The 12,625-nt window shown below is 41.6% G+C and overlaps 1 protein-coding gene across 1 annotated transcript in view; it reads right to left on the bottom strand.

Moving 5' to 3' along the window:
• Nucleotides 1-6,679: 6,679 nt before the first annotated feature.
• The window catches only part of LOC118228817 (hemicentin-1-like), an 84,872-nt gene continuing 78,926 nt past the window's right edge, over nt 6,680-12,625 (bottom strand). Inside the window, exons 11-15 of the mRNA XM_035420280.1 lie at nt 12,303-12,569; nt 11,057-11,323; nt 10,471-10,573; nt 7,842-7,992; nt 6,680-6,975 (exon numbers count right to left, since the gene is read on the bottom strand). Of these exons, the coding sequence (XP_035276171.1) occupies nt 6,919-6,975; nt 7,842-7,992; nt 10,471-10,573; nt 11,057-11,323; nt 12,303-12,569 (845 nt within the window). The 3' untranslated portion in view covers nt 6,680-6,918. The remainder of the gene's footprint in view (nt 6,976-7,841; nt 7,993-10,470; nt 10,574-11,056; nt 11,324-12,302; nt 12,570-12,625) is intronic.

Raw genomic sequence — 12,625 nt, 5'->3', positions numbered from 1 at the left:
CTTTCTTGAAATCAATGAAGCATGCAAAGATTTTACCATTTTTTTTTGTTTTGTGGACGTGTTTATTTATTAGGGTGTGTAGGGTGTAAATATGATCGGTGGTACGATGATTTGGGAGAAATCCAATTTGACTTTTACTCAGGACATTGTGCTCGTTAAGGAAGGTTACAATTCTTGAATTGATGATACTACAAAATACCTTCCCCAGATTACTGCTTACACAAATGCCTCTGTAATTATTGGGGTCTAATTTGTCTCCACTTTTATAAATTGGGGATATAAGCCCCCGGTTCCAAATGTCAGGAAAGCATCCTGAACTCAGTACTTGGTTGAACAATTTAAGCAGAGCGTCATGCATTTCTGGGGTGCTATTTTTTAGCATTTCATTTCTAATTCTATCAAGACCACATGATTTTCTTGATTTTAGAGACTGGAGCTTTTCGATCAGTTCTTTGTGGGAAATTGGTTTATCCAATGGATTTTGATTATCCTTGATGGTTGATTCCAATTTGTTTAGTTGTTCATTAATCATAGTATGGTGTATTTTCTGACTGATTTCACAGTATAGATTTTCAAAATATTGTTTCCAAATGGCTCCATCACTAATGGCTAATTCGTGTTGCTTTGCTGTGCTTAAATTGTTCCACAAATCCCAAAACTGGTTTTGATTAACTGATTCTTCAATATCATTCAGAGTTTTATTTATGTATTTTTGTTTTTTCTGTTTTAGGGTGTTTTTATATTCTTTAAGAGTTTGACAATACCTGAGGCGTAAATCAGAGTTGTATGGTTGGTTATGTTTTTGGTTTGATAATTTTCTTAGGTTTTTTCGATTCTTGATATTTTTGCATTCAATATCAAACCAATTTTCATTTTTGTTCAGCTTCCTCTCTCTCTCTCTCTCTCTCTCAAATTCAAATTCAAATTGCTTTATTGGCAGGAAATACATAGGTACATATTGCCAAATATGAGAAAGAGAAAGAGAGAGAGAGAAAGAGATGCAGTTGACTGGAGACAGAACGTGTGGTGGTCCTCGCTATTGAAACTGTGAACATCTGTTCAGTGAAACTAAACCATTAGCGGTTTTCGCTCTCTCATCACTGAACAGATGTTCACACTTTCAATAGCGAGGACCACCACACGTTCTGTCTCCAGTCAACTGCATCTCTTTCTCTTTCTCTTTCTCTCTCTCTCTCTGGTGCATGCTGGGAGTTTTCGTGAGTGAGAGCGTGTGTTTGGCGGGAGTGAGTGTTGCCTGTTTGAAAGCTTTTTACGGCTTTTCGCTTTATTTCAATTTGCGTGTTTTTCACTGTATGATATAGCTAGTTTTTCTGTAGTTAGTGCTGTTAGTTTTGTGTTGGTAGGTGTCGGGTTTTGGTGCGGATGGCGTCCCAGGAGACGCCGTCCGTTTCCCTCCGACATGGAGTACGAATTTTGGCCGATCCAGGTGTCACGGTGGAAGAGGTTCTTCTCGCGGTGGGTGATCTAGTTGGGCATGACAACCTGTCATACGCCTCCAGAATGAATAAAGTTGTGGTTGTATTTTTAAAAGAGGTACGGTTTGTTTCACAATTAATCGAAAACGGTATTTTTATTAATGATTTGTTTGTGCCTGTTTCCCCGCTGGCTATGCCGTCAACCAGGATAACGATATCGGGTGTCCCCCCGTTTATCCCCAATGAGGCGCTGGAGCGAGAGCTTCAGCGTTTTGGAAAAATGGCGAGTGGTTTTAAAAGTATTGGCTTAGGGTGTAGGAACGAGAAACTTAAACATGTCCAGTCTTTAAGGAGACAGGTGTTTATGTTTCTGATTTCCCCTACACAGTCCCTAGACGTGTCTTTTAGAGTAAAGCACGAAAACGGGTTTTACATGGTTTATGCGAGCTCTGGTAGTATGAAGTGTTTTGAGTGTGGGGATGTTGGTCACAAACGCTCCACCTGTCCTCACAGACATCGAGCGTCATAAAACGCGGAGGCCGGTGGTGCTCAGCCGCCGGAGGCTGATGCAGGAGAAGGTACGAGTGGACAGGGAGAAAAGGAAACGCAGCTACCTAAAACATCGAACTATGATGCAAATGCATTTGAAAAATCAGAGGAGCGGGTTCAGAAGGATCAGGCTAATTTAGATGCGACTGTAACTATTGTAGACTGCCCAGCCCCGAGTGGTGTAGGAAGCGGGGCTATAGTTACGGATTTGCCGGGATTGGAGGTAGCTGAGCCGCGTCAGGCAGAGCAGGCACAAGGGGCAGTGACTGGGTCCGGCTTAGGTAAGCAGGCTAGCGGCGAGGGAGCGGTGGCTGAGCCGCCTGTCACTGAGAACCAGGAAAATGATGAAATGGAGTATGACTCCGATTCAGATGGCGTGTCAGTAACAGACTCACAGCAAAGTGGCGATGCATATACGCTTGAGGAAATTAATATATTCCTTGATGATACCTTTGGAAAATCGGTCAGAGTCGAAGACTACTTTCCTGATAGAGAGAAATTTATTAAGACCGTCTCAGCTTTGCAAAAACTGGTTGGTTTAGATGTTTTAGATGAAAAAAAAGCGCTATAGATTAAGGAAACATGTCACTGTTTTGAGGAAGGGTTTTGAGCCAAAGAAAGGAAAAACTGTGAAAAAGCGGAAAATAACTAAATAAATGAATGAATTATGATGATGTTTCACAGGGTGTTGTTTCTCTTCCATCTGTTTTTTCTATCTGCTTCTCTGTTTCCAATCTTTATTTTTTCCATGCATAGGTTAAGGGTTGGGTCTCTAAACATCAATGGAGGGAGGGATAGACAAAAGAGGGCTTTAGTTTCTGATTTGTGTCAACAGAAAGGATTAGATATAATTTTCCTACAAGAAACACACAGTGACATAACAAATGAAGTAGAATGGGGTTTATGGTGGAGGGGTCAGCACTTCCTTAGCCATGGGACTAATTTTAGCGCAGGGATAGCCATCCTTTTTTCACCTGGTGTGAGTTTAAAAGTTATATCCACCACTGAGATAGTGAAGGGCAGGGTGCAGATGGTCAGGGCTGAGATCTGCGAAATTATTTTTTGTTTTATTAATGTCTATGCTCCGAACCAAGGTTCAGAGCGGCTGAAAGTTTTTAAGAAATTGAGGGAATCAATACAGCAGTGTGGTCAAGGGGAATGTATTGTGATGGGAGGGGATTGGAATTGCACAGTAAATTTCACTTTGGATAGGACAAGTGAGGAACCTCATTTATCATCATCCACTTGTTTATCTCAGCTCATTACTCAATCAGATTTACTGGATGCATGGAGGGTCAAACATCCACAAGTCAGACAGTATACATGGGTAAAGATATTAAATAGCAGGGTAAGTGCAGCCAGATTAGATAGGGTTTACACATCACAGGTTTTTAGCGCTAGGTTACTAAATAGTTTCATTCACCCCGTTGGTTTCACTGATCATCACCTTGTCACAGTGGATTTTCACCTCTCACCTAACAAAAAGGTCAACTCATATTGGCATTTCAATGTAAAATTACTACAGGATAAATTTTTTTAAATAATTTTTGAAATGTAAATAAGGAATTTTTTTTTCTCTCTCTCTCTTTCTCTTTCTTTTCTGCCTGTGGTTAGTTTTTTGATAGTCTCTTCTCTTATTGTTTATGTTCTTTGTCTATTGTTTTTATTTTTGAAGTATAGCAATTTTCTGTGTTGGAAAATGTCTCAATAAAAGGGGTTTTTAAAAATCAAAAAAAATAAAAATCTCTCTCTCTCTCTCTCCTGCAACCTTTCGGTTACAAGCCCAGTTCCTTACCCACTGTGCTACACTCCGTCCTCATACCCTCGTATCCTGGGTGGAAATCTTTTTGAACGAGTGAACCAGTGCTCGCACCCGAGATCTCAAGCTCAAATCCTGGTGGGCCGCTGCTTCTACCCATTTTAGATGTCTTCCTGCACTTAAGTGCTTAATCTTGATCACTGATCAGCTGAAGAGTCTGCACACCTAGTTTCCAAGGCCTAAACTGGAGTTAGAGAGAGAGAGAGAGCGAGAGAGAGAGAGAGCATGTGTGTGTGAGAGAGAAAGAGAGAGAGAGAAAGAGATGCAGTTGACTGGAGACAGAACGTGTGGTGGTCCTCGCTATTGAAACTGTGAACATCTGTTCAGTGAAACTAAACCATTAGCGGAAAAACTGAAGTGATCAAAGCAAAACTAATGCAAGTGGCAACAAGCCAAACTTGTACTGTGTCAACAAGTTTCGAAAGGGGGGGGGGGGATAATTGAGGAAGAATACTTGTACAAGATTTTAAAAAACCTCATTTGATCATGAGATTAGCAAACAAAAAACCAGCTTGCGCGCGGCCCCAGGGCTGAGTTTGTGAATCTGTCCCAGAGAACCGTGATCATTCACATCACAGAAATAGGCACGGCACACATTACATTACATTACAGGCATTTAGCAGACGCTCTTATCCAGAGCAACTTACTCAACTTTTACATAGCATTTTACATTGTATCCATTTATACAGCTGGATATATACTGAAGCAATACAGGTTAAGTACATTACATTAAAGGCATTTAGCAGACGCTCTTATCCAGAGCAACTTACGCAACTTTTACATAGCATTTTACATTGTATCCGTTTATACAGCTGGATATATACTGAAGCAATACAGGTTAAGTACATTACATTACAGGCATTTAGCAGACGCTCTTATCCAGAGCGACTTACACAACTTTTACATTGTATCCATTTATACAGCTGGATATATACTGAAACAATACAGGTTAAGTACATTACATTACAGGCGTTTAGCAGACGCTCTTATCCAGAGCAACTTACTCAACTTTTACACAGCATTTTACATAGTATCCATTTATACAGCTGGATATATACTGAAGCAATACAGGTTAAGTACCTTGCTCAAGGGTACAACGGCAGTGTCCTTACCCGGGAATCGAACCTGCGACCTTTCGGTTACAAGCCCAACCCACTGTGCTACACTCCGTCCATCTCATCACTTCATCATCACTTATTTTCTCAGCAGATGCTCTCTCTACCCTTATCTACGGATACAGATACAGATCAAACTGATTTGGTTTGGTTCAACAATCTCTAAAACTAACTCAAATTAAGTTTGTGAAGAAAAAGTAAAATGTCAGAGTTGAGGACTAATTCTAATTGTGTACAATGCAAGTGTGTGCGTGTGCACGTATGTGTGTGTGTGTGTAATGTGTGTACAATGACCTCATATAAACCCAGATTAAATCATGTCTTGTTTATTTAAAATGGTCACCCAGCACGATAACAGCCATATCCATCACTTAGCCCTAACCATGTCAAGGCCTTAGCTTCCCCTTTGCTGTTGTACAATTAGCTTTCCATCGATTCCACACATTCTCTTTGTCGTGTTGTCTGATGGAGTTTAATTTAATGCTGTCCGCTGTACCATGGGGATTGTAGCGCTCAAGGCATTAAAGAAAAAACAACAACCCTGGTGAATCAACAGAATTCAAATACAGAATGCATTCATTAATCACCATGACAATGTCAACTTCCTGCACCGAGTCAGGGAACTCCTCTGTTGTATTAGAGAAAACAAATTGACATTTCGTTTTAATCTCCAGCTTTCATGTGCTATCCCATATAAATCTGCAAAAGCCACGTCACTCCATCAAAAACTGCAAATGGCCTTTGGAAATCGGTTGGGAGCCTTTCTGATGAATTAGCTATTGGAAGGAATTGGCTTATTTTTGCACCAGACACTCTAGTTCACTACATTCCCCACAATGCCTGGTGAGTTGTCATGAAGAGCATTAATAAAAGGGCGCTAGGTGAATTTGTTGTGTTATTAGCTCCCTTAATTGATCATTTAAGTGCTGAATAACAATGAATACTCCAGGACAAAGAACCCAGACCCCCCTCTTAAGGATTTGGAGGGAGAGCCACAGTTTCAACTAATCAGGGTTCGAATGATTTACCCTATGAAGACACATTATGTCAGAAATAGCTATACGTAATATGATAAATAAATGTTCCCTATTCGGAGAACTATTATATTTTCGATAAACTAAAGCTTGCATTTTCTCTAATGTTCTATATAGCAAGAAAGGGGGTTTCTCTAGAAAGAAGATGAGCTGGTTCCTAATTAATGAAAGTGTGTTTGGCTGATTATTGATTTAAATCATCTGTTTAAACCTGTATTGTGTTCATGTATTTAAACTCAAAAAAGGAACAACTATTTTTCTATTTTTTCATTGATCAGGGGATAGGCTATAGCAAAGTCAGCATATGCATAAGGCCACTGAGGATCAGACATTACACTACATTACAAACATTTAGCAGACGCTCCTATCCAGAGCAACTTACTCAACTTTTACACAGCATTTTACATTGTTTCCATTTATACAGCTGGATATATTCTGAAGCAATACAGGTAAAGTACATTACATTAAAGGCATTTAGCAGATGCTCTTATCCAGAGCGACTTACACAACTTATATTGCATTTACACTGCATCCATTTATACAGCTGGATATATACTGAAGCAACGCAGGTTAAGTACTTTGCTCAAGGGTACAACAACAATGTCCCACCTGGGAATCGAACCTGCGACCTCTAGGTTACAAGACCAGCTCCTTACCCATCAGGTGTGAAAACTCCTGGTAGATGTATACTTGTCTACTACACACACTTCATACTAATTATTTATATATGATAATGGGCAACGGGTGTGCTGGCTGTTTTTTTTAATTATTATTATTTTTTAAATTATGTACCTTTGGCGCCATCTGGTGTCCAAAATGGCACCCATTGGAACTAAGGTTATAAACGCATGAAATGAGTGTCCACTGATTACTTCAGAGAATACCGTAAAATATGAATGCTGAGTACACTGAAGCGCTTTTGATCTGGAAGCAGATGACCGACAGCTGTGATTGTCCTGCAGATCTCAGTAATTTTGGTACACATCGTCATCATATGAAGGTTGTCTCTTCATTTCCTGATACTTCAAAGCACACACACACACACAAAAGCAAACAAACAAACAAAAAGAAAATTAGCACAAATATACAGCAGAAAATGTCTTCCCAAAAATGCTGGGAGACTTCGTCTGGATAAGGAGCACGTGCATTGCGGATTTTCACACAATAGTATTGTCCAGAGGTGGAAAGTCCAGGGGTCAGAAAGAGAATGTCCTGCCCTGTCCTACCTACAAGCTCAGCCAGCTGATTTCACCAATTAGTTCTGCTTCCTGGTTGAAGAATTGTGCTAATTTGCAAATCCATGTGATTGGAACAAAAGAATCGAGGAGAACTTTTACTACCTGGACCTGGGTTTTCCACCTCTGGTTTTGTTGTTTTGCAGACGATGTGCCCACTGGGCACGTTTTGAAGTGTGCACATATACACATTTATGTTGACATTTCTATTGATATCATTTAACAGACTCCCTTGTCCTGAGTGACTTTAAAAATTATAGGACAAGACAGCTTCATACCCATGTTTTCAGCAAGCAAAAACTCCCATGACTCCTGTCCACATACATTGTCTAATTTGACAGCTTTCATGAAATACGTTCCACGTGTCATGACTGCATGAATGGAAAATATCCGTACCACTTTGTCTTTCCTTGATTTTAAAAATCAATGTCTGGCTAACCTTTACATCCATTCATCCACCAATTATCTGTACCCGCTTATCCTGAGCAGAGCGTATCCCAGCGTGCATTGGGCGAGAGGCAGGAATACACCCTGGACAGGCCACCAATTTATCGCAGGGCCTTTTAAATCCTTTCCACAAAGTCCCAAAATCCTCACGATACGTTCATTATGCAAGAGATGTGTGAAAGTGTCTTTTGAAGGATGTACTGTACCCTGGGTGCGTCTTCCACCTCGTACATACTCTCTGGCAGTGCATGGGCAGGAGGGCATGCTCTTATATTTGAGTACAAACTGTCAATCTTCACTTCCTCCTCTCCAGCACATTTCACTTCTTTTAGGGAAAGGTCTGCATGTTTGGGGCGCCTGTCACAGAGAGGTGGAGGTGGAGAGGGACAAGAAGAGGGGGAGAGGGAGGGGGGGAGAATGGGGAGGGAGAAAGAGAGAGGGGGGAATGAGAGAGAGGGAGGAGAACGAAGAGGGAGAAAGAGAGGGGGAGGGAGGGAGAGTAGAGAGAGAGAGGGGGGAAGGAGAGAGGGGGGAGAACGGAGAGGGAGGGGTGAGAGAGAAAGTGAGAGAGAAGGAAATAGAGTGAAATAAAAGGAAGTTAAGCTAAAAGGAACAGCACTTTGGTAAAAAAAATTATAACAAAAAGACATGCAACATTTGCTTGCATTCTGGATAAGCGACTGAATTTGTAGAATTAATTTTTTTTTGGCACAAAATCCTGGTATCATCTTAATTTTCCCCATGTAAATAAATGACCTTTGTGCAAGAATTAAATTCATTAAGCATTATGACACTATCAGCATTAAAGTTACAATCTCGAAGATTTCCGTTTCGTTCTCTTTGGCGGTGCCAATGGCGAGAAGCGGTAATTGCAGGTGTGTTTTTGGACCTCACTTCCCATAGACCAAACCGGACCCAACCAGTGTCGCCTGTTTGACGTCAGTCAGTTGGCACCTGGGCTACGCCAACTATTACACTTATTATTTACTGAATAAAAAATGGTTGTTATACAACAACGCTATGTACATACTCATTAATTGTCTAACATTAGACTAACTTCAAGATGTCTTTACACTGCTGAGCTGGGTTAAAATGCTGCAGCAGACCTGGGTAGAATAGAATCAATTCCACAACGTTCTTTATCCCCTTTGCTCGGTATGAACATCTTTACACTGCAGAGAATTCGCGGGATTCGCTGTGGCTCGTGCAATTATGTATCTCGTGCACAATGAACAGTCTTTTTTTTGTGAATGATTGTTGTGTGATATTTCTGAAACAACTGCCTTGTTTCTGGTTTTGCTAGCTGAACTGTTCGAGAATGAAGCTGAGCTGGGTGTTAAATTAGCAATCAGAATAAGAAGAATAAAACAAAAACAAAGGAGATTTCATCAAAAAAGGGCATCAAGGCTGAAGGAACATACGAGGAAGCGTAATAAAATAACAACACTAAACCATACTGTCGTATTCTTTTATTTAGTTTTCTCCGGCTTGACATCTTTACACAGAAATCAGACCCGGCTCTGCTCCACCTATACCCCGGCTTTATTGCGATCAATATATTGATGAACTTGATGGCAATGTAAATAACGGTAACGTTAAGGCCAGTTCAGATCAATGATTCGCAACGAGACGAAACGGTTTCAGAATGTTGCAGAGAAAATTGCAGCGGTGTGAACTGGTCGTTTGCAGAGCGTCTGAAGCAGAGACTGTAAAAAATAGCCGTTGCCTAGGGTCTCAAAAGACCCACCTTGTCAAATCGCCAAGTGCAGTTTTAGAACGTTTACAATCAGACGTCTTGGAATTCTGCAAGTTGCATCCAGTCTCGTTGCGAATCATAGATCTGAACTGGCCTTGGCTTTAGTTAGCTACACTGCAACGTTGCAACAAGGTAGCATTGCATTCGATAGACGGTTTGCGAGGTCGGTACCGGGCGGTAGCGTTAGCTAGCGTTTTTTCTTAATTGTTAGCTGACATTAGATTGTTTTAATTACATTAGCTAGCTAGCTAACGCAACGTTACCTGCTACGAGAGATGGATACTGGGCACAACGTTGTCTAAACTAATGTTGCCTTTCTTGACATGGTCCGGTAGCTAGCGTCAGCTGTGCAAATAGCTTAATTTATAGCGTAATTTAGTAATGTTACATTGTCATCAAATGTAATACGAAATCTACATCAACAAATAATATGACCTTTCGTGTTACACAAAAACGTATTAGGGTTCCATAACCCGCTCCCTTTCTCTGTTATTGTAACGCTAGCAGACAACGGAAAAAATAGTACGCCGCTCACACACAAGTGAGTTGAAGAGCAAGCCTGTTGCGTCCACCTACACTCTCTGGCGGACCAACCTCTGATGGGTGATGGAAAACGCGTCACTAACTATCCGCCGCTTGTGATTTCTTCCCGGGAATGTCAACACAGACACCCAGTTCTATAATCATTAATAATAATAATAATAATAATAATAAGCTCAATCACCATTGTGTTACCTAATTCAGCGATAGATAGTGACTTAACAGAAATTTATTTTAATGAAAATCTTCGAGATTATTACTTTAAAAGCGCCTTGGTATAAATCTTGAATTAACTCTTGCTCACTACAGACTCCTAGATTAATGCACTGCAATTGTAATACTGGGCATATAGCCTGTTTCTGCAAATAAAATGACCTCAAAAGTCTCCGTTAATATATGCTTAGATTTCAAGTAATCCGTTTAAATGAGCAAGCCATTTATGCGAGTATAATATGAGTACTCAAGTTACTATTACCCAATAAAAGTGACACACAGTGCATACAGTGACAGTTAAGCAAATGGGTAAATTTCAAACGTACCTTTTAGTGCGTTTACAATATAAAAATGCTCCCAATAGAAGACATATGAGCACAGCTCCACCGATTGCTCCAAGGACAATTCCCCACTTTCCAAAATGCTCCACTGTCAGAAATACAGGCATCATCATCAATCATAAAAATACTCAACAGTCTGCACTTGTCTCACAATGTGAACTGCTATAATGTGTATATTATCGCAAGCTGAATTCAATGCAAGGTGCAGATGTCACCCGGGCTCACTTGCCTAGCCTTCCACCTCTTTTCCCTAGCCTTCCCTTGATGTTTGTCTTCCCCCTCTCACGCCCCCTTCTACCACCACTGCACCACCCCTGCATTTTCTGCATTTTTTTTCCTGCATTGTATGATTCATTGTATATATTCATGTATTGTAAAGCGTCTTTGAGACCATGAAAAGTGCTATATAAAATAAATGTATTATTATTATTATTATTATTATTGTTATTATTATTATTAAATGAGCAAACTGAGGGACTGACATCATTAAAGTGCGTTTTTTTTTTTTTTTTTTTTTGTGCCAGGGTCGCAGTCATGGCAACAATGCCACCATATAGCTAGCCACACTTGCCTGTGATATGTAGCAGGTAGAAGTCGTCTCCGTGCTCATTGGTGGCATTGCAGTAGAAACGGTGGCCCCCGTCTCCCATTGGTCCAGTGAGGACAGACCTTAGGACCCGCCCACTGAGCGTGGACAACGTGTTGCCGCTCTCATTAGTGGAGGAGCCCACGGAGGACCAGGTGACCTTCGCTGGGGGGCTGGCGTCCACAATGCACTCACACCTCCACTGCCCGTTACCCAGGGTGCAACTGGAGTTCCGGAGAATAAGAGGGGCATCTGGAAGAGACACAGACAGACATGCGTGCACATCCTGAAAGGGTAAACAGATGCACGCTAAAAAAAGGGTTTGAAACATACACATAATAAACATGTACACAGGAGCCCTTCATGGATGTTCAATCCCACAACGCACTGCCACGGGTCTGTGAGTCAGGGGGTCTCAGATTAAATCATCTGAGATAAGATCATGTTCAAAACTTCATTTGATAAAACTTTTTATTTTTAATTTTTAATTGAAAGTCATTTTCAAACAATAACTGTAAAACATAAGAGGACCCCCTTTCTGCAACAACAATGTTAAATGCAAGACTGAGCTCCAGTCAAAATGTTGATACTTCCTCAATACAAACCAAACCAGCAAAAACAAACCATACATATGGGAACTGCACATACAAAAACACCTGTTATGATTCACACCATAGGTGTTAAAGTTAAGGTTTCACACAAGAGATTTTTTGCAGACTCTGGCCTGTAAATAGATGATGAGTCACGAATGCACTTTTGCGTCATGTCCTTACGAACCGGGGATACTCAAATCTGGCCCTCAAAATCAGTAGCACTGCCCTTTTTCTCTCTCGTCTGCCTGACGGTCCATAGTCCAATAATGCCTCTGATTGGCCAGAGATTTCAGTCACCTGGTGCGTCAGGTTTAAATCACTCCCTGAGTAGAGGGGAGGAATGAATCCGGTAGTACTGCTGCCCCGGAGGCAAGATTAGATTACCCCTGCTCTATACACTTGCCCCATGTGTCTTACACAGGGCCCTAAATCAGGGGTCTCCAATGCTGTCCAAAAAGAGCCGGTGAGGGTTCAGGTTTTTGATGTAGTCCAGCGCTACATCATCTGATTCTACATCTTCAGGTGACTTTAGTGCTGGGCTCATACAAAAAAAACCCACACCCACGCCAGCCCCCTTTCGGATAGGACTGGACACCCCCTGCCCTAAACTGAGAGGTCAGAGAGAGGGACGCGCTTACACTCCACGTTGACCGACGTGACGGGGGAGCTGGACTCGCCGATCTGGTTCCGGGCGGTGCATCGATAGGGTCCGGAGTCTCTGGCCACGGGACGGACCGACAGCTCGCTGGACTCCTCCTCCAGCCCGAACTCCTGCCCGTCCCGCCCCAGGTACCAGCGGTATCCCGACGCCGGTGGGTAGCCCTGTCCAGTGCAGGACAGGGTCACCCCCGCTCCCTCACGGGGGCGGGACGGGTGCTGGGTCACCATCACATTAGAGAGAGGCGCTGAAACAAAAGAAATATGTATTTAGAAACTGTGTCGAAAATTGCATGGTGTTACT

Source organism: Anguilla anguilla, chromosome 1 (genome assembly GCF_013347855.1).
Source record: "Anguilla anguilla isolate fAngAng1 chromosome 1, fAngAng1.pri, whole genome shotgun sequence".
In the NCBI taxonomy this organism is placed as follows: Eukaryota; Metazoa; Chordata; class Actinopteri; order Anguilliformes; family Anguillidae; genus Anguilla; species Anguilla anguilla.
The sequence above is the reverse complement of the archived record's forward strand: the minus strand, read 5'-3'. Positions and strand labels throughout refer to the sequence as shown.